The following is a 21,974-nucleotide window of genomic DNA, read 5'->3' as shown; positions in this document are numbered from 1 at the left end:
CACCTGTGGAGAGCATAATTCTGCAGCCGACAACATGGAGTAATCTGCATTCTGCATTCTGATGCTATCCTATATATGAGGGAAAAGAAGAGTGAGTAAATAAAGTAGGAAAAAGGAGAATGATGATGGGAATAGAAAAATAAAATTGAAATCAAAATAAGGATCTATAAGAACAGCCATTTAAATACTAATGAACAAAGCAATGTGTTCCAGGACTACTTCTGGAATTGGCATAACTAAGTTTGAATTTCCTCTGCCACTTACTATTAATGCATTTACTCAATAAGGCATCTAATCTTCCAGATACTCAAAAATATGTGTTGAATGAATACATTTACCAGTTATTATTAATTAGCCTGAATGTTAATTTTTTTCCACATTTAAAACTATGGAAAAATAATATTCTCACAGAGTGATTGTGAGGACCCAAGGAAATCCATAAGTATGAGGTATATCAACTGTGTGGTTATTAGGAAAACTAAAAAAAAAGTAAGATATTTTGTTATTATTACTCAGTCAAAAAAACAAAACAACACTTCTTTAATTAAAGCAAAAATCAGCCAACAAACAAAAAAAGCCCTCTGGTTAACTTGACTCATTCATTCACTTATAATTTAAAATTTCCAGGTATGATAGATTGTAAAAGACCTCTCCTTCTAAGTACAGTCCACTTCTCCACCCCTTGAATCTAGCCCAACTACCTCTTTGTTCATAAACCAAAGTTAGACCAGTTTCACAATAAATGCCATGTACACAATTAACTTTACCAAAACCTGCTTCCTTCCTCCTTTTTAATTATATTCTGTGTCTGTGTGTGTGTGTATATATATATATACATATGTGTGTGTGTGTGTGTGTGTGTGTGTGTGTGTGTGTGTGTGTATACATACATCTATATGTGAGAGAGAGAGAGAGAGAGAGGGAGAGAGAGAGGGAGAGAGGGGGAGGGGGAGAGGAAGAGGGAGAGGAAGAGAGGGAGAGAAAAGGAGATTTGTATTTTATTTTTCTCCTTTTTTTAAATTTAAATTTTATTTAGTTAACATATAGTACAACATTGGTTTCAGGAGTAGAATTCAGTGATTCATCACTTACATAATACCCAATGTTCATCCCAAGTGCCCTCCTTAATACCCCTCACCCATCTAGCCCATCCCCCACCCACCTCCCTCCATCAACCCTCAGTTTGTTCCCTTTCATTAAGAGTCTCCTGTGGTTTGCTTCCCTCTCGTCTCTCCCCCCGCTTCCCATATGTTCATCTGTTTTGTTTCTTAAATTCCACATATGAGTGAAATCATATGGTATTTGTATTTGCCTTTCTCTGATTGACTTATTTCTCTCAGCAAAGTACTTACTGTCTCCATCCACATCATTGCAAATGGCAAGATTTCATTCTTTTGGATGGCTGAGTAACCGTCCATGGTGTATATATACTACATCCTCTTTATCCATTCATCAGTCAATGGACAGACAGTTGGGCTCTCTCCATAGTTTGGCTATTGTTGATAATGCTGCTATAAACACCTGGGTGCATGTACCACCTAGGATCTGTATTTTTGTATCCTTTGGGTAAACACCTAAATAGCACAATCGCTGGATTGTATGGTGGCTCTAGTTTTAGTTAAATATATATTTATATACATTTCCATGTTTGTACTATAACTGAAGATGAGAATGTTTTGTGTTTTTATTAAAACTAAGTATTTTTAAAAAATCTTTGCAAGGCTTTAGAGTAAGTATGGATCATATTTCCATCTAATCTGTTAAAGGCATTGCTGTGATATCACGACACTTCTAAGGTCTCAGCCTACAATAATTTCAAATAATAAAAATAATGAGAAATATTACCTGAATATTCAAGAAGAGCCAGGAGTATCCTACACTTCACCTCTGCAGAAAAAGAAAACATAGCAGTTAGTTGTTCAGTCTTTTTTTGCCATTGACACCACATTTTAACTGTGTAGTAAAAAATAGCACAACCTTACTCCATTAGATAATACAAATCCCATTTACTTGACATGCTATTCTTCCTATCTGCCTATATAAATTCTATCCATTTCTCAAGATGCTAAAATCCTTCCAGTTCCAAATTAAATTAGTCTGTGAAACACCCTTCAAATTCTGCTTCATCCTTTGTAAGTCACCCTTAGCTGCTGTAGTTTCCATGGTGTTCTCTAAACTTCTACAGCTATTGTGGTCTTGATCAATAAACTCTCAAACGGCATTTCTTCTTAGTTACTTAAACTTTTAAATATCGTATATACATTTATAAACTTTATCTATAAATATACATATTTTATTATACATTATATATTAGAATTATAAATTAATTATACAGATTATACTTGTAAGTTATATAATGTATATCTATATAATCTCTCTCTATATAGACTTCCTTTCCTATCTGTATGTCAATATACTGTCCTAAAGTGCAGAACAATACTAAATATTTCCAAATACTCTTTTTCACAACACATCTCCAAACGAGGGCAATCACAAATGTTCAATAAATGATGTGTATTAACTTCATACTCATTGCCTTACTTCTAATTGGTAAACAGTTTACTTGCAATAAGGAAATATGAAAATATTCAAAGCTTCTTCATGTGCTAAAGATTATGGGAAATAAAAGAAGGTTAGGTTGCATCCTATTCCAGACAGGTTCACAATAGAGTCAGAGTGACAAAATTACCTGATAAGAAATGTAGGAAATACTTGAGAGGTCGTTACATTTTACAAAGAAGATAATAACACGAGAATTTCAGAGGCAGGAAAGTACAAGAAAGAGTCAGAAGAACCATCTGTTACAGTCATCCCCTCTTATCTATGTGGGATATGGACTAAGACCCCCAGTGGGTGCCTGAAACCATGGATAGTGTTGAACCCTATATATACGATGTTTTTTCCTGTACATACATATTTATTACAAAGTTTAATTTACAAATTAGGCACAGTAAGAGATTAACAACAAGAACTAATAATAAAATAGAACAATTATAATAATCTATTAAGTTATGTGAATATGGTCTCTCTTGCTCTCAAAATATCTTACTGTACTGTATTCAACCTTCCTCTTGTGATGATGTGAGGTGATAAAATGCCTACATGATGAGATGAAGTAGGCATTGCGATGTAGAGTCAAGCTACTACTAACCTTCTGATGATAAGTCAGAAAGACGATCTTCTGCTTCTTGACTGTGGTTGACTAAGGGTTAATGAAACCAAGGAAAGTGTACCAGCTTTGTGGTATTTGGAAAATTGCTAAAGTACACTTAACCCCTGAATAACAAAAGTTTGAACTGCATGGGTCCACTCATATGTGGATTTTTTCAATAAATACAGTACAGTATTGTAAGTGGATTTTCTCTTCTTCATGATTTTCTTAACGTTTTCTTTCCTCAGGCTTACTTTAAGAATATAGTATATGATACATATAACACACAAAATGTATATTAACTGAATATTTATGTTATCAGTAAGGTTTCTGGTCAGCAGTAAGCTATTAGTAGTTAGGTTTGATGGCAGAGTGGGGGGAGTCAAATGCAGATTTTTGACTCTGTAGGAAATTAGAGCCCCTAATCCTCATGGTGTTCAATGGCCAACCATACTTTGACTTTCAATGTGCTCATTCATAAGTGATGATAACAACTATCTTATCTATTTCAGGAGCCTGTGTAAAAAAATAAAAAGGGATATATATTAAAAGCTTTGGAAAACTGTTTAAAGAACCGTGTACCTGTGAAGCATTATTGTTATTATAATCTGGATCTAGCTAAAGTTGTCTAGAATTCTAAGTGAGTCCTGAAATGTTTTTAAACATTTTTGAAAGTTACATTGTCAAGGGAGTAGGTACATAGCCTAAGAGTGGGAAAGAGTGCTAGCAAGAGAATACAGTAAAGAATGAATACCAAATTTCCAACAATCTAGAATAGAAAAGACTTTATTATATAATTTAGAGACTGAGATTGGGATATAGTTAGATAGCCCCACTGAAAAATGGCTTCTACCATCAGGTTGATGAGTTTAGACTTATCTAACAAAAATCACTGTTAGGTTCTGGGGCAGGGTACCAGATTATTAACATGATATTTTAGGAAGATGAATATAGTATATAGTAATATATAAACCAGAAAAGATGGAGACAGGGGAATCACCAGAAAACTATTCTAATTACTGAGGTAAGGAGAAAAAGGGGGAAATGGAGACTTATGATTTAAAAAAAGGAGAAGATCCGTGAGTTCAAGCCCCGCGTCAGGCTCTGGGCTGATGGCTCAGAGCCTGGAGCCTGTTTCCGATTCTGTGTCTCCCTCTCTCTCTGCCCCTCCCCCGTTCATGCTCTGTCTCTCTCTGTCCCAAAAATAAATTAAAAAAAAAAAAAAAAAAAAAAAAAGGAGAAGAAGCTCTTTAGTTTATTTGGGACAACAGCAGAGGAAAAAATGGGGAAAAAAGTAAGTTGTTGAAAAAAATGATAGATTTTGAGAAAAGTACAATTTTTGTAGGGAGCAAGAGTTGAAAATGTGTTCGCTAATAAACATTTGAATTTAAGGTGATGATGGGTCCAATTATACCACTAATCTCCGTGTGTGTTTTTTTCACCCCATACCACCAAGCAATTATTCAACACTCTCGGGGTATCCTACAATTCGACTCAGTTCTGGCATTATCGACCTAAAGGCAGCATCAGATCTCACAGGGCAAAAGCTCAGTCCCACAAGACTGCCTGCCCCCCCCCACACACACACACTTCAGGTGCCACCTGTCAACAGGTGTCACCTGTGTTTCTGACTAACTAGCTACAGACTGGAGATTCCAACCACTCCTTCCTTAAGTTTGATCAATTTGCTAGAGTGGCTCACAGAACCCAGAGAAACATCTAAATCACCAGTTTATTATAAAAGGATAGAACTCAGGAGAAGCCAGAAGGAAGAGATGCCCTGGGAAAGGAAGGCATGGGGAAATGGTGCAGAGCTTCCATGTTCTCTCAATGCACCACTCTTCTAGAACCCACCTGGACGCTCTTCGCATCCCATCCTTTTGGGATATTATGGAGGCTTCATTACATAGGCATGATTGATTAAATCATTAGTTACTGTTGACTGAACTAAATCCCCAGGCCCTCTCCCCCAGGTGGGGAGGGGGATGGAATTTGGAAAGTTCCAACCCCCTAATCACAGGGTTGGCTTCCTTGCAACCAGCCCCCATCAGTAGAGGTTTTCCAAAAGTCACCTCATTGACAGAACAAAAGACACCTTTATTGTTCTCCTCACAAGAAATTCCAAGAGTTTTAGAAAATCTGCCAGGGACGGGGTCAAACACCAGTTACATATTTCTTATTGTAAATCACAACATCACAGTGGACTAATCAAGCAAAAATATCTTCAGTTGGCTGATAATTCGAGACCATAATTTAGTGTAGCGTTTAAGCAGGAGACAGGCATCAACTTTGTGACACTACACAATGAATCTATCCACCATTTCGTCTACTGTTTTTTCTGCTGTCTTCTACCCTCAGTTTAGCAGGCTGTGAATGGATGAATGACACAGTGTGATGTAGTTTAGGAATGACACTGTAACAGTGTTTCCTATATAAAGATCATATAATTGTTATGTTTTTATATCATCTTTGGTATATACTTGATAGGATATTTTGAAATCAGAGATGAATGAATGATGAGGTTCAGAACACACTATCCCAAAATATGACAATTTATCATACTGAAAATTTAACATGAAGGAATTTGAGGAACAGCAGATGTACAGAGGACTCTCTGCTTCTCCCCTGAAGCAGGTCATAAAACCTTCATGCGAGAAGTGCCTTCTCAATCCCAGAGGAAAAAACATCCTTACCTCAGAACATGGAGGGATACTGAGAGGAACAGGCCTTGCTAAGTTTCCCCCAGTTTATTACCCTTCATTCATACCCTTTTGTCCTATTCCATTTTCCCAAAATTTTCTACCCTTCATCAAACTTAGTTAAAAAGCACTCAGGTTTAACCATTTTTTTCTGGTCTTCATTTCCTTACAAAGGCTCCCATGTCATGTAAAAGATACTAAATAAATGTATATGCTTTTCATTTGTTTTTTTTTGTCTGACTAATTTATAGGATCCCAGCCAGAGAACCTAGAAGGGTAGAAAGAAAAAGATCACCTTTTTCCTCCCTTACAGGAACATCAGAATGGGGTTATCCCAGCTACTTATGTAAACCATGAAATGCTGGCAAGCTGACATTATGTTGAATTTCTAGCCAAGACCTAACCCTTCATTAAATAATCCCCTATATAAAGACAAATGGGAAATAGAAAATTACCTTTAAGTTGAATAGGATGAATTCATGATAAACTGGTGAGGACTTAAGATGAAAAGTAATATTTTTAATTAATTAATTATTTATTTTAGAGAGAAAGAGAGAGAGAGAGAGAGAGCAAGCAGGGGAGAGGGGCCGAGGGAGAGAAAGAGAATCTTAAGTAGGCTCCATGTGCTCAGCAAAGAGCCTGACGCAGGACTCGATCCAACACTCAACTGACTGAGCCACTCAGGTGCCCCAAAAATGTAAGGTTTTTTAAATGAGTATCACTAAAAATTAAGCTTTTTATATTGCATTAGAAAGTGTTTAAATGTTAAAGATAAAGCTCCTCAAAAAACAAAAGGTTTAATGATTTCTCTGTTCTTGATACTGCATTTAGTCTAAAAACAATTATAAGATGGGAAGAACCCTCAAAGATGATGAGAACAAGTGCATTTACAAATTCTATGAGTGTTATGATACTGGCATTTATTCCTCAAAAAAAAATTACCTTTTACTCAGTAAAATGTATGTTTAAATTCCTTTAAACCTGGAAGCTTTTAAAAAAATATATTTATCATTTCTGATATTCATTATTTCGGGGGGTTTTAAATTCAGACTTTTCATTAAATATGATGTTATGTGTAACAAGTAGCCATTATATTTAGCTATAAACTAATAATATAGCCAAGAAATCCAGCTGTCAAAAACAAGAGATTTCATCACAAGAGATTTATATGGAGTTCTCCATATCTATACAACTTTTTCCTTCTACTGATCGGTAATCAATATCTAAGATGTTATATTTGAGTACATTTCTAGGTGGAAAATTTAGTAATCCCAGAACACACACACATCTCTGTCATTTGGTAAATGAAGAAACTGAGGCCCAAGAGTTATGTGACAGGCTTAGACTCTATCTGGTTAAGAGCTCTCTTTTGTCGGCAAAGTATACAACTCTCTCTATTTCACCCTAAAACAAATGGTAGTGACTGGGGTTATGTTGTTATTCTGCTGAATACTATTTACCGTATCCAAATGACTGAGGGATAAAAATTTAAATGCAGGCATATATTTATTTACTCTAGAGGTTTCTCAACCTCAGCCCTATTGACATTTTGGGCCAAATAATTCTTTGTTGTGAGGGACAGTGTTGTATACCACACAACATTTAGAAGCATGTCTGGCCTCTATGCACTAGATGCCAGTAGCACACTCACAATTGTGACAACCAAAAAAAATATCTCCAGACATTTCCAACCACTGGTCCAATGTTGGGAAGACAACCACTGAATCAGGCATTTAAAAAAATCAAACATATTTCTCATTTCATTTTATTTCACTATAATCATTTTGGAAACCCTCAGAATTTCCTACATAATACTCTAGCCCTAAACAACATGAAATGAGACTCACTAGAATCATCTTGAAGTGTTACATCTCCAACTGTAGGCTGTACCAATTATAGGATGTTGAGTAAGCAATGTCATGGTAGCTAATAACAATAAACTTAGACAAACACTTCCAAAAAGGAAACTTGAAAAACAGTGATAAAACCCGTGTTATTATTTTGATTCTCATGGATTCACAATTTTTAGACTTCCCATAAAACTTAGCTTCATTGGCACAAAAACAGACACATAGACCAATGGAATAGAATAGAAACTCCAGAACTAGACCCACAAACGTATGACCAACTAATCTTTGACAAAGCAGGAAAGAACATCCAATGGAAAAAAGACAGTCTCTTTAACAAATGGTGCTGGGAGAACTGGACAGCAACATGCAGAAGGTTGAAACTAGACCACTTTCTCACACCATTCACAAAAATAAACTCAAAATGGATAAAGGACCTGAATGTGAGACAGGAAACCATCAAAACCCTAGAGGAGAAAGCAGGAAAAGACCTCTCTGACCTCAGCCGTAGCAATCTCTTACTCGACACATCCCCAAAGATAAGGGAATTAAAAAGCAAAAATGAATTACTAGGACCTTATGAAGATAAAAAGCTTCTGCACAGCAAAGGAAACAACCAACAAAACTAAAAGGCAAGCAACAGAATGGGAAAAGATATTTGCAAATGATGTATCAGACAAAGGGCTAGTATCCAAAATCTATAAAGAGCTCACCAAACTCCACACCCGAAAAACAAATAACCCAGTGAAGAAATGGGCAGAAAACATGAATAGACACTTCTCTAAAGAGGACATCCGGATGGCCAACAGGCACATGAAAAGATGCTCAACGTCGCTCCTCATCAGGGAAATACAAATCAAAACCACACTCAGGTATCACCTCACGCCAGTCAGAGTGGTCAAAATGAACAAATCAGGAGACTATAGATGCTGGAGAGGATGTGGAGAAACGGGAACCCTCTTGCACTGTTGGTGGGAATGCAAATTGGTGCAGCCACTCTGGAAAACAGTGTGGAGGTTCCTCAGAAAATTAAAAATAGACCTACCCTATGACCCAGCAATAGCACTGCTAGGAATTTATCCAAGGGATACAGGAGTACTGATGCATAGGGGCACTTGTACCCCAATGTTTATAGCAGCACTCTCAACAATAGCCAAATTATGGAAAGAGCCTCAATGTCCATCAACTGATGAATGGATAAAGAAATTGTGGTTTATATACACAATGGAATACTACGTGGCAATGAGAAAGAACGAAATATGGCCCTTTGTAGCAACGTGGATGGAACTGGAGAGTGTGATGCTAAGTGAAATAAGCCATACAGAGAAAGGCAGATACCATATGTTTTCACTCTTATGTGGATCTTGAGAAACTTAACAGAAACCCATGGAGGAGGGGAAGGGGAAAAAAAAAAAGAGGTTAGAGTGGGAGAGAGCCAAAACATAAGAGACTGTTAAAAACTGAGAACAAACTGAGGGTTGATGGGGGGTGGGAGGGATGGGAGGGTGGGTGATGGGTATTGAGGAGGGCACCTTTTGGGATGAGCACTGGGTGTTGTATGAAACCAGTTTGACAATAAATTTCATATATTGAAAAAAAAACTTAGCTTCATGACTTTTGTGAATCTTTTAGAAATTTTTCTGATATTGTTTCATATTATAAAATATGAAACTCTCTCCATGTTCCACTTTTCTTCTTAAGTATGAGCTCTTATTCCATTTACTGAAAATATTCTTCATGATTCATTCCACATTGTTTAGATCCTTGGAGCATGAGGCTCTATAATTCTATTCCTTTTTCCTTCCTCCTACCTCACCCTTTCCAGTTCTTTTATTTTCCTCATAACATGAAATACTGCAAAAAGTAATCAGGGCACTACTGAGTTTTGGGGGTTTAAGTGATTATTGCTAATGCTATACAATGTTCTTTGCTTTTCATCCTGACCTTCAACAAATTTTCTGATGTTCTGAGCAAGATTCCGGACACTGCTGGGAAGATTCCAAGGGTCTTGCTTGATGTGAAGCCTTAACCTTTTTGGACAACTCAGCTTTGGTTCCATTTCCTGCTGAAATTCTAAATAAACACAGAAAAGCTCTTATAAGTTTCAACCATTTAGCAAACAGTTAATAAACCGTTAAGCTTCAGAATTCTCTTTCATTCCTGCCATCCTGGATTATTAGCATGGTGGTAATTTCTCTAGTTACATTACAGGAGAAAATTGGCTAAACCTAAAAAAAAAGTCAAACCTTACAATTATTTTCTTACAAATGTTTAAACCAAGGGAACAGTTTAGATTAAAAATTCTGTTTTCAATGTCCAAAACTAGAGGTCAGAAAGTGGTGGCTCTAGATCTTGGTCTGTTTGGCTGTTCTGTTTGCCAACACACATTCCAGAAACCCCTTCCCCCACCAATGGGCTACAACCAAGTAGGCACTTATGCTGGTTTCAGCAAAAGCAGTGCAACATCTCTTCAATTAACTCATTTCTATTCATTCTAGTCCCTATAGGAATTGAACATTTTAAACTTTCAAAGAAACTAAAAGGTCCTGTACTGACATTTTTATATACATTCAAAAATAACTAAACTGAATTAATATTAAGGAGATTTTGAAGCATGAGCAGCCATTGTCTTCTTAAACTATGCTTTTGCTTCATGACTATATTATTTCCCACTTTTGTTTCCCAATTGCTTCTAATAATGATTTTTTTTAAACCTTACCTTGTAATCCTTGCCCTGGTGTGAGGTACTTGGTTTGCTCAAAGGCCCTTACAACAGCTTGCCCTTTTAGGAGATTGGTAATCGAATCCACCTATCATAACAGCAGAGATTTCTGAAAGTTACATACTTCTCATAATATATAGTATACATTTCCAAGAGTAACTCTTGTAAAACAGCTTTGTCTTAGAGCCACAATTATTTTTGAAATCTCAGGATGCTTGCAAAAATCCACCTTTGAATAAAATACTGGAATAAACTCACAGATAATACTTGCAATATTTCCTACCACACCATATATTAATATAAAGTATAAATATATTTTATATGTTTACTTTACAAAAAGAGATTTCTAGAGTTATTAAAAAAAACCCTAAAAGTCATCATAATCCTTCTCAAAGCAGTAAAAGCTTCTACATTATGAATTTTGGTTATGGATATATATATATGTGTGTGTGTGTGTGTGTGTGTGTGTGTATATATATATATATATTTTTTTTTTTTTTTTTTTTTAATTGCAAAACACCCGGGGCACCTGGGTGGCTCAGTTGGTTAAGCATCTGATTCTTGATTTTGGCTCAGGTCATGATCTCACAGTTCATGAGACTGAACCCCATGTTGGGCCTAGTGCTGACAGCATGGAGCCTGCTTGGGATTCTCTCTCACTCTGCCCCTCCCTTGCTCTCTCTCTCTCCTTCTCTCTCAAATAAATAAACATTTAAACAAATTTTAAAAATGCAAAACACCAACACAAGCACTACAACAACCTTGCGCTCCTTAAAATTAGGAATAAAGTGAAGCAAGAAATGTCATGAAGAATTCTGAAAATAAATAAAATATACTAAAAGAATAATGCCTGTGTTTATAACTGTAACGTTTCCAAGAACCATAAAATACTTGATAGTCACAACAATCCTTTAGGTTGGTTGGCTGAAGAATCTTTATTCCCATTTTAAATTGTGGAAATTGAGGTACAGGGGGCAGAGGAACAGATTGAGGCCTTTCCATTTTTATTCCAAGTTCTTTTTACTCTGTCTACAGAAGGGACTCCTGACAGTTTGGCCTGTGGAAAAAAAGAAAAAATCATACCTGGCTGAAAAGATGCTCAAGACAACTGTGTATCTTGTCCTGTTTATCGTGAGAAATGCGAACACTGAGGGGAAGCTCATCACCTGGATATAAAGATAAATCTTATGTTTAACATGCTAAAATATTTTAATATAAATAAAATAAGAAAATAATCTTTCAACATGAGCTCTTATTCCATCAAGTTCTTATATTCAGATAAGAGTCCCAAAAGACTCAATAGCAGTTAGAGTATCAGATGAATGCTCTTTGAAATGCAGGTGGAAACAGAGTGCCTCACAGGAACAAACACTGTATATCCCATGTCAACGATTCGTTCAAACGGTGCAGTTATCTAACGGTTACATAGTTGAAATAAACTGCGTATTTCAAAATTAAGATGTGTCCTAACCGGGCGCCAGGTCTTTGTTCTTACCACACTCCAACTAAGCTATTTGCAGGGTATTTCTAACTCTCAGTGTTTTCCTCACCATTCGTCTCCCCGCCACCCACCTCCAAGGCCAGTTCAGGAGCATCTACTGTCTCGCAAGTCCTCGGTTTCAAAGCCCGTCCCACTTCCTCCCACAGTCAACGCCTAACGTTTTAGCACAACCCGTTGCCAGGGACCCTCGCATCCTTCACAGTACCACGAAACTTCCTAAGATACACATTCAGATCAGAATCCATTTGTTTCTCTCATCTCTTTTTAATTCACTCTGTTTACCATGGGCCCGCGACGCTAACTTTATCGAACACGTGCGAGTGAAACGCAGTAGAGCGACAGCCAAGAATGCCTCACAGACGGTGAAAACGCAAGCCGATCCAAGGACTCCAGCCCTTAAAAGTACCCCCCCCCCGGAGGCCGAGCGTGGCCAGGTGCGGCCGGACGCACCTGAGTCCATCTCGTCACTGTGGAGGTACGAGCTGCACTGGCTGCTGCAGATGCTGGTGAAAGACGCGATAGAGTTCCTGTTGCTGTTGCAGTCGCTGGAAAGAAGGAGGCACATGTCACTTTCGGGGCACATCTGCCAGCTCTTACTAGAGAAACGCACCCTCTCACAGTTCTACTTACTGACAGGTCTAACAGAAAATTACGAGAAAGAGAAATTTTGTTCAACTCGCGTTTTATCTTACGTTGAAAAAAAAAATCTCCAATGCAGTCATACTTCAAGATGTCTTATGCCGCGTAAGCTACTCCTGAATGAACTTTTTTAAATGGGAAGTTAGAAAACGAGGAGTCCAGCTGCACCTCAAACTCTTCATAATCTATTTGACGCTATGTGTCTGTAGTTAATTTGCTGATAGAGACAAGGTCCTGTTTCCTGACCTCTGCCTTTCCACTCTTTCTGGGAGCTTTAAATTCTAACTCATCAACTGCACCCTGAGCTAACCCCAGAGAGGACCCACACCTTGTCCCCACCTCAGAGCTCAGCACGGGCTGCCACACCCGGGAAGTGCTCGGTAATCACTGTCCCAGGAAAGAGTGATTAAAAGGTTGGTGGGTGAATATGGACACGTTACAGATTTCAGGAAAGAGTCCACGAGGCAAAATACTTTTTCCTCTCAGAATTGGTAAAAAGGACTTATTGAACTTTCAATTTACATTCAAAATTTCTATTTTAGCCTAGAGGGAGACTTTGAGGGTAATCTCAATTATCTGATAACTAGAAATTGAGGTAAGAAAGTATTTTCAGATCTGTAATTTCCCACTGGAGAACAACCACAGGTTCCTATTAAACAGCCTACTGGTATCCTTTGAAGCGAAAAGTGAATGAAATGGTAAAAGTGGTTAATCTGGGTTCTAAATTATTAAATCCCTAGGAATAATTAACTCTTACATATTCATTAAAATCCTTTTCACGTAGAAATTGGGACAGTACACTGGCTGAGAGACAAACTGTGAGCCAGACCACCTGGTTTCACAGGCAAATTATATAACTCATCGGGACTCACCTTCCTTACACTTAAAATGGAGTTAATAGGAGAATGTGCCACATCAGGCCATGGTGGGAATTATGTGAAATCATCTTGTTTCCCCATGTGTCTGGTGAAAATGTTTTTAATGTTAGCTGTTAGTTTGTGCTAAACATCTCTGAGGAGAATAGCTTTAGTAATACTTACTTAGTGTCTTTTCATTGTAAACCACTGCATAACATATAACAGCAAATAAGAGTTTTTGTCTTCGATTAAGGTAAGTAAGGTAGGGGATGCTGAAGTGGCACATGTGGCACATGTGGTGGGTTAGGACAGCTGTCAATGAGGTGTCAGGTGACACAAAGATCGAAAGAATAAGCAACTCCAGTTAAGGAAGTTCACTGTAGGAGCCATGTTGGAGTCTGGTAGGAAGACAGACTTTGGAGGGTTGGTTGTGTCTCTCCCTAAAATTCACAGCTGGAAGTCTAACACTCCATACCCAGGAATATGATCTTATCTGGAGGAGGGTTTTCACAGACATAATTAAGTTAAAATGAGGTCATTAAGGTGGGCCCTAATCTAGTATGACTGGTGTCCTTAGAAGAAGGGGAAATGTGGACACACACAAAGACATAGGGCAAAGACGGCCATCTACAGCCAAGGAATGAGGCCTGGACCTGATCCTTCCTCCACAGACCTCCATAGACCCCCATAGAAGGGAAGGCCCCGCTGACACCCTGATCACAGACTTCCGGCCCCAGAACTGTCAGATAATAAATAAATAAACCTCTTCTGTTTAAGCCATCCAGTCCTTGGTACTTTGGTACAGCAGTCCTACCTACCAAGATTATGCAGAAAGCGTGCAAGGAAGGAAAAAATACACAAAGCTGGTCATGGAGGTGAGCAGGTGAAATTAGTCCAATTAGCTTGGAATTTAGAATATAACAAGCAAGGGGAGAAATACAACAAGAAGAACTCCTATTCACTATCCAATAGTCCAATAATCAGAAACAGATATTTGGAAAAAAAAGTTAACATAGGCTCAATTGGCTTATTTGCTATACATATTACATACTCTGTAACAAAACGAGTCCCCCAAGTTAGGTCCACAGACCTGGAGAAAAAAAAATGCTTTTTCCAAATTACTAAGATTATGAAAAACCAATAATTGAAAGATTATGTGGAATCCCTATGCTTTCTCTGGGGTGGGTAACAGCCAGCGGTTATTTTGTGAGGGTAATAAATAAAAACGACAAAAAGTTTTTTCAAGATCTTTGCGGAAAATACAGAACCATATTTGACTGTGTTGATGAGATGAGTTCAAGGAATTAATGAATTACCTGTAAGAGTCTCTGTTGCTGATGGTGTCATGACCTGAATCTTCCTGCTCATCTCCCGCCATATTAAAACAGACTCGTTTGCTATTTCTTTCTCCCTTCTCGTTGTCACTGTCTGTTGGTCCTGTGCACTCTGATGTCTTACGTTCTAATTTAGGAGAATATGTTATGGAAGACAGAAGGCTGCAATGTGATATTAAAAAAAAATAAGTGCATGTTTTCAAACTGGCTGCTACGGATAACCTCCTTACTTGTTGAATATGATAGGCTTACAAATACTTCTAAGCTGTTTGTTTCACATAAAATAAGTATTTGATTGCATAAAAAAATGATCACACAGGGTGCCTGGGTGGCTCAGTCGGTTAAGTGTCTGATTCTTGATTTCAGCTCAGGTCATGATCTCAGTTTGTGAGACTGAGCCCCACATGGGGCCCATACGGACAGCATGAAGGCTGCTTAGGATTCGCTCTCCCAACTTCCCTGCCCTTCCCTGTGCATGTGTGCAAGTGCACATTCTCTCTCTCTCTCTCTCTCTCTCTCTCTCTCTCTCTCAAATAGATATATTTTTTTAAAGTTCATACGAAGTTCGCTTTTTCTTCTCAGAATAATGGAAACAGCACACAATTTAGACTAGAAAACTGTGTTCAAATCCCAGTTGTGCCACTCACTAGTTTTGTTACCACAGAAAAACTAGGATAGTTCTCTCTGATATCCACAATATGGGGAAAATAAGAACTCGCCCAAATGAAATGAGAATATGTTCCTGTACATAATGCGTGTCACCTCTCTCCCCTAGCCATTATCACCACTATCGCTGCCACCTGAAAATACCTGGAAAACTTTACAGTGCTACCCAAATATTAAAATAAACACTAAATGTGCTTAAATATCCTCACTGGCTTTCCCTCAGATATGAAAAACCCATCTACCCATCTATCCTGGGCTTCTCCCAGGCTTTCTCTCTTTTGACAGAGAGAATATCGTGTGGTCAATCCTTTCTCACTGTTCATACAAGTGATAATGTCATAAGACATTAAACAGAGTCACACACAATATAAGGATAGGAGGCAGCAGGGGCTACCCCATATCATCGACACTCTAGTCACGATGATGCATCACAAATCTACTCAAATGAAAAGTTCTCCCACTTGGCTCAAGACTAACAACACAACCTTGAGCCAAGTGGGAGATGCCAGATTCTGAACTGGCATCATACTTGATGTGCACTTTGAGTAGCACGGATTCCATCGCTCCAGACTTGAATGTTTGCCTGTAAAAAGTTTCTGTTAGTACTCACTCAAAATTATGAAAACATGGAATCAATCTGTGATCAAACAAAATGCTGTAAAACTTGCAAAACGAAGTGAACCATATCTTATGAAAGGGCTCTTGCATGGCTTCTGCAGCCAACAATCATCTTCTCGCCAAGTAGTGATGGCATTCTGTTCTAATCAACAGCACAAATGTACAGATCTTCACGCTCATCTTTCCATAGCAAGGTCATGGCTGTTTTATTTCAAGACTATGAGAATGTCTTATACTTTCCATGGATAACCCACAGTGCCATGCACTGAGTAAATACTTAAGAGAATTCGCTAATTACTTAATTAGACGTTATCTATTGTACCATGCATTGTTATTGATGCTGTGCATACAGCAGTTTACAAAACATGGCCCCTGTCCTCCTGGAGCTTGGGTTCTACTGGGAAGAAACCAACTATAAACAAGTAAACTATATAGTGTATCGCATGGTGACAAATGTTAAGAAGGAAAATAAAGAAGGGGAAGAAGCTAGAGCTGCAACTTTAAATAGTGTAGTCAGGGAAGGTCTCACTGGGATATGACATTTGAATAATATTTTGGCATTTTATACATTTTAGATACCAGTGAAAATCAGGGGGCTGGGTTACATTGCCCAATGTAGGCACTGTGAAGCTATAAATTATTTTAAACAGAGTTTTCTTATTTGCAAAGATACTTTTATGTCTTGGAAGACAGATGTGTATTTATTCACTCCTTCTACCCAAGAGCTTAAAACATTAGATTAACTCCAATTACCCAAAGCCTATACTGCGCAGACAGATGAACTCTGAATACTAAAGAGGAAGGAGATGCAGGAGTTCTCATTTTGCAAGGAGTACTCTGTGCTTTATGTATCTTTTAAATTAAAAGTCATGGGGCTGAGCATACTCATTTTTTTTCAAAGTCATATGAATTATATCCACATATTTGCTCTTCATTTTAAACAGCTGCAATGATGCCTGCACTGACCCTGTGGGAACAAATGTTAGGCTAACAAACAAATGACAGAAAACCTGTGTTTCTGACACCACGTCTTTGCATAAAATTTCTAGATCCTTAAACTAATAACGCATAAAGCTTTAATATTTGTGCATATGGAAATAGTTTGCTTTTGCTCATATACGATATTAAGCTACCTAGTACAGGTCCATTAATTCTAAGTTAAAGCCTCAAGCAGGCCAATCTCCTTCTCACACCCTTGATGAATAAAGATTTTTGTATATACTATCTGACACCAACCTGTGTGTTTTTCTGTTAAACTGAGACTTAAATATCATCATCTGTATCACTTTCATCAGACCTAACATTTGTTGAGCTCTTATGCCAGTCACCATGCTAAGAACTTAATAGGTATTAAATTCATTCAATCCTAAAACTCCTTTATGAAGTAGGTATTACTATGATGATGATGATGATCCTCATTTTAGAGATGGGGTGAGTAAGACACACTCTTATATACATATACTGTGCAAATTAAGAAGCACATCCCCTCCCTGCATATCATTTATACATGCTGGAGGGAGGAAGGGGGTCATTAGTGTTGATCACCACATCCCAGTCCTCCTGGACACATGACTGGGTGGCCTCCCCTACCCTATGACGGTAAGAACGACCACGTAACTTGTTTCCACCAGTATGGTGTAAGTGGAGGTGCCAGGAGTCCCTTTTAGGTGCCGGTCTTTAAGCCAGTGTGCAGCCTACCTCATTCCCTCTTGCTGGTGTGACAATCAGAGTCACTCCTACTGATGGGGGCTCTGTCAGTCTGAACTCTGAGTGAGGTCAACGTGGAGTGGAAACCCTGTGACCCAGATGAGCATGGAGAGAAAGCCTCTCGCTTTAAGTCCGTGGGGCTTTAGAGTTTTGTTAGCATCAGAAAAAAAAAAAAAAACAGTTGTGTAGAAAGGCAGATATCTGGAAGAATGACATATGTGACTGGGATACAGGAGTATCTACTTTATCCTGGGGAAGCTGATCTCCACAGATCGGCCTTTAGCCTGACACCTGAATGCCTAGAAGGCTAGCTGCAGACCTCAGGAGCAGTGCTAACCAGGCAGAGGTTTGTCATGTTCCAGGATCAGAAAAAGGCTAGAGCAGCTGGAACTCGGGGAAATGGGTTTGGACAGGCTGACAGGGGCAGGCTGTGGAGGGCTACACAGGCCACAGTGATGTAGTTGATATTATATTAATGGCATTGCAATGCAATTAAATGGTTTTAAGCAAGGAACTGGCATGATTTACGTTTATAGATCCTTCTGGCATCTGCTGAACGTAGAATGCATGAGAGGGACATAGCTGGAAACTCCCACAGTGGATGCTAGTGAGGAGACAATGGTGACCCAGTCTAAGGTGATGGAGCGGATACATTCTGAGGTATAACTGACTGAACTTGACAAGGTACTACAGGCGAAGCGGGAGGAAAGAGAAGAATCAAAGGTAAGACCCAGATTCTGGCTTGCAGAACTGCAGACGTGGGGAATACCTGACTGAGAAGAGGGAAGACTCTCATGTGGAAGGAGTCAAAGTAGGTTTAGTACCAGGAAATCTAGAATTCAGTTTTGGAAACATACTGAAGTTAGAGATTTAATGTGCTATGTCCCTGTGTTTCATAACCCACATTACAGAGGGACTGTGGGAATAAAATCAGTGTGTATACTAATACAACTGTGCCTGGCACCTAAGCCCCTACAATACACGTTAGAGCTCATGAAGCTATGCCCTCTTTTCATACATTTAAGAGCAAAATCCTTGGGAAAACCTCAAAGGTAATTCCACTGTCGGCCCTACCATGCCTACCTGCAGGCCCAGCTCATTAAGGGTCCCACAATGCCATTTGTTGATCATTCAGTCTGGGGCATTTGCACCTGTAAAATGCAGTCTGTTCTCAGCTTTCCTATCTTCACTAGCCCTCAGTACTCTTTATTCATTCCTTCCCTGACAGAATACACAAACCCTGCATCTTAAAGTCCCGATGATGGTTTGGATTATCCGCAGATTATCCTTTACTTAGGTCTCATACCTACGTGTCATTAGTCAGAAAATAGCCCATGCAATGGCCAAAGTATTTAGCTTCAATGAGACAGGAATCACAGAATTTTGAATAAGTTCATAACGTTACCTTATTTCATGTTTATAGACAACAAATATGTCTCTAGTTCCATCTCTGGATATGACTGAAGTAGGAACATTTACTGGGATGTCTATGTGTTGAAGAAAATTTTATTTCTAGAAGGGTTCCCAAGTGGCAGGGGAAGCAGACAAGCTCAGTACCAAGCCCTTTCACAGGAATGAATGATTTCCAGAAAGGCCAGCAATGAGGTGTTATGAGGCAATTCCTCTTAAAACTTGGCAAAGTATCAGAGATCTGCTTCTCCACTCTGCAGAGGCATCTCTGTCTGACCAAGAATAATTACTACATGGTGAGAAAATTGTTGGGTAACTAGCTTTTCAAATAATTTGTCAAGCTCGACTGCACTGCAGTATCTCTGAATGGGGCAACAGGGATTCCAGGCAGTTGGACAACTGCACTGTTTTAAAATGATTATGCTGCACATTGAATTACATGGAACATATTTATATTTAGAATTAAATTATATGGTGCACACAGAGAAGACCAAGGAAGTTTCTCAAATCACTTACTCATTTCATGTCATTTTCCTAATAAACACGCATAGTAAGGTAAAGGGTTTTAGAGTGGGAAAATCTTAAGAAAAACAGTAAAAACAAGTAATTATTTTAAGTAGTTTTGGCTAATAAAAATAGCCTAACTTCTTTCTTCAATGAGTGCTTTAAATATAAAGCATTTTAAGCCAGGTAAAGGGAGCCCTTTGGCTCTAACCACTTTCTTAAAAATGTATCTACATTAGCTAAAGTTAAAAAAAAAAGTCAGTAAATTAACAAAGACAGATGAAGTCTGGACAACTGCCAGGAAGTGCTGAGTAGTCAATGCATTAGAGGCCTCGTCTCCAAGGTAGTGTCCGCGTAGGCACATCAATACTCCTGCCTTTGGTAAAGGACTCATCTGAAAAGCAGGAATAATCACTCTTGGACTAACTGGCAGTATGGGATCGGTCCAGATGTTCTCCTAAAATCCCTCTGAGAGCTAGGATTCGTGATTCAGTGCCACAATTTATTGCTTTATTAACAAAGATTCTTACTCTGTGCACTTCCTAAATACTTTAAGGGGGAAAAACTGGTTTCTAAAATACAACATATCATATAATAAAATTCCATTTATTAAATAAAACAAAATATAATGCCCTAAGATATTAACTTATGTGTCACATGAGTGATTCTCACACAACCCAAAGTATGATACCATTCCCTAAAAATAACCACCCATTCTCTTAGCAACCCCAAACTATTTAATTCATCTGTAAATGGGACAGTCACAATATAATACACCAATGCTATACGTAGTTTTGAAAACTAGTGTATTAGACACAAGAAGGCAGGATTTCCAGTCTAAATTAACTCATAAAAATGTCAGAACAAAGCAGCATAGTAAATAGTAACTATCTAAAGATAACCTTAGAAATATGATACATCTCATATGGTGATCCTTATCTCTAAATTTCAAAGATATAAGAGATCATGTCAATTAAGATTGTATTAGTATAATGTCCAATGACCAAAAAAAAGGCTTAGAATAAGTTCTAAATATTTTATGTCAAAACTGAATTATCCAAGGAAGTGTGGGATAATGTGTGTGTAGATTAAACAATACACACCCAATAGCAATCTTAATCTATAACCTAATAAAGAGAGTACAATAAGAAGGGGATAATGTGTCTATACCATTTTCAGAATTCTACCAACTTCAGATATACTCAGCAATTTCAACTCCTTGAAAGATGAGCAAGTATGATGTTAAGCACTGCCTGATGACTTTTTGTATTAATTTTTATAATTTTCATCACAAACTTGTAATGTGTTATTATTCTTCATCCTGTTTAACACATGACTAACCAAGCTATCACAAAGCCCATGTTGTTTTGACCATACAGAGTTGTCTTGACTACCTGTGAAGCATCATCACACAGCGAGACGTGGCAAACCATCCCACAGAGTTGAGGCAATTGTCCAACCATCAAATTTTAAAATAAGAATCGGAGTTGACCTCTTTGAAAAAGTTTTTTTTTTAACTTTTTTAATGTTTATTTATTTTTTGAGAGAGAGACAGAGTGTGAGGGAGGGAGGGGCAAAGAGAGAGGGAGACAGAGAATCCAAAGCAGGCTCCAGTCTCTTAGCTATCAGCACAGAGTCTGCCACAGGGCTGGAACTCATGAACTGCAAGATCATGACCTGAGCTGAAGTTGGACACTTAACCGATTGAGCCACCCAAGCACCCCTGGAAAAGTTTTAATTAACTACCTCTGTTTCTCTGTTTCTTGGTAAAAATTTCCAAATGACCGGCATAGCTATTTGAGTTAGTGCTTAGTAAACCATTAATTCAATCAGAAGGAAAAAAAAAAAGGTTGCTGGTCATTGGTCCTATGGATACATAATTTTGCATTTACTTATTTAATAGGCATGTTAAAGATGTTATATTTTATATTTTTCCATACACATCTATTGAGTGCATATATATCAAATACCAGGAGCATAAAGCATACAAGGAGATCCCTATACCTAGTTGGTACTCTTTCAATCATTATTTTTCAATTTACTATTTGCACATTGAGATTTATTTAGTGTCTTCTAGAAGACAGGATTTTGTTCATCTCTTCTCTGGTATTAAATGCTTCCTTAAAATATATATCTATATATTTATCATGTTATATCATTTTTAAGGTATTGGAAAAAGAGGATCTATGTGATTTACACATATACACATACACACACACACTCGTACATTTCTAAAAATGAAAGAGAATGATGGATGTTCAAAAAAGTCACATTTTCTATAGCTATTTTATTAGGCACAGTTAAAAGTACAGTAAATAA

The 21,974-nt window shown here is 37.9% G+C and overlaps 1 protein-coding gene across 5 annotated transcripts in view; it reads right to left on the bottom strand.

Annotated features, from left to right (window-relative positions):
* Window positions 1–21,974, bottom strand: part of PREX2 (phosphatidylinositol-3,4,5-trisphosphate dependent Rac exchange factor 2) — a 297,237-nt gene that overhangs the window by 99,904 nt on the left and 175,359 nt on the right. For all 5 annotated transcript variants that reach the window (XR_009253713.1, XR_009253712.1, XR_009253711.1 and 2 more), the window contains 6 exons: window positions 14,733–14,912; window positions 12,371–12,465; window positions 11,503–11,585; window positions 10,417–10,507; window positions 9,642–9,770; window positions 1,846–1,887 (listed from right to left, as the gene is read on the bottom strand). Coding sequence is in view for 2 of the 5 variants with exons in the window: in XM_058699768.1 (XP_058555751.1) it covers window positions 1,846–1,887; window positions 9,642–9,770; window positions 10,417–10,507; window positions 11,503–11,585; window positions 12,371–12,465; window positions 14,733–14,912 (620 nt within the window). In the remaining 3 variants the exon portion in view is untranslated. The remainder of the gene's footprint in view (window positions 1–1,845; window positions 1,888–9,641; window positions 9,771–10,416; window positions 10,508–11,502; window positions 11,586–12,370; window positions 12,466–14,732; window positions 14,913–21,974) is intronic.

The sequence above is a fragment of the Neofelis nebulosa genome, chromosome 14 (genome assembly GCF_028018385.1).
Source record: "Neofelis nebulosa isolate mNeoNeb1 chromosome 14, mNeoNeb1.pri, whole genome shotgun sequence".
Lineage (NCBI taxonomy): Eukaryota > Metazoa > Chordata > Mammalia > Carnivora > Felidae > Neofelis > Neofelis nebulosa.
The sequence above is the reverse complement of the archived record's forward strand: the minus strand, read 5'-3'. Positions and strand labels throughout refer to the sequence as shown.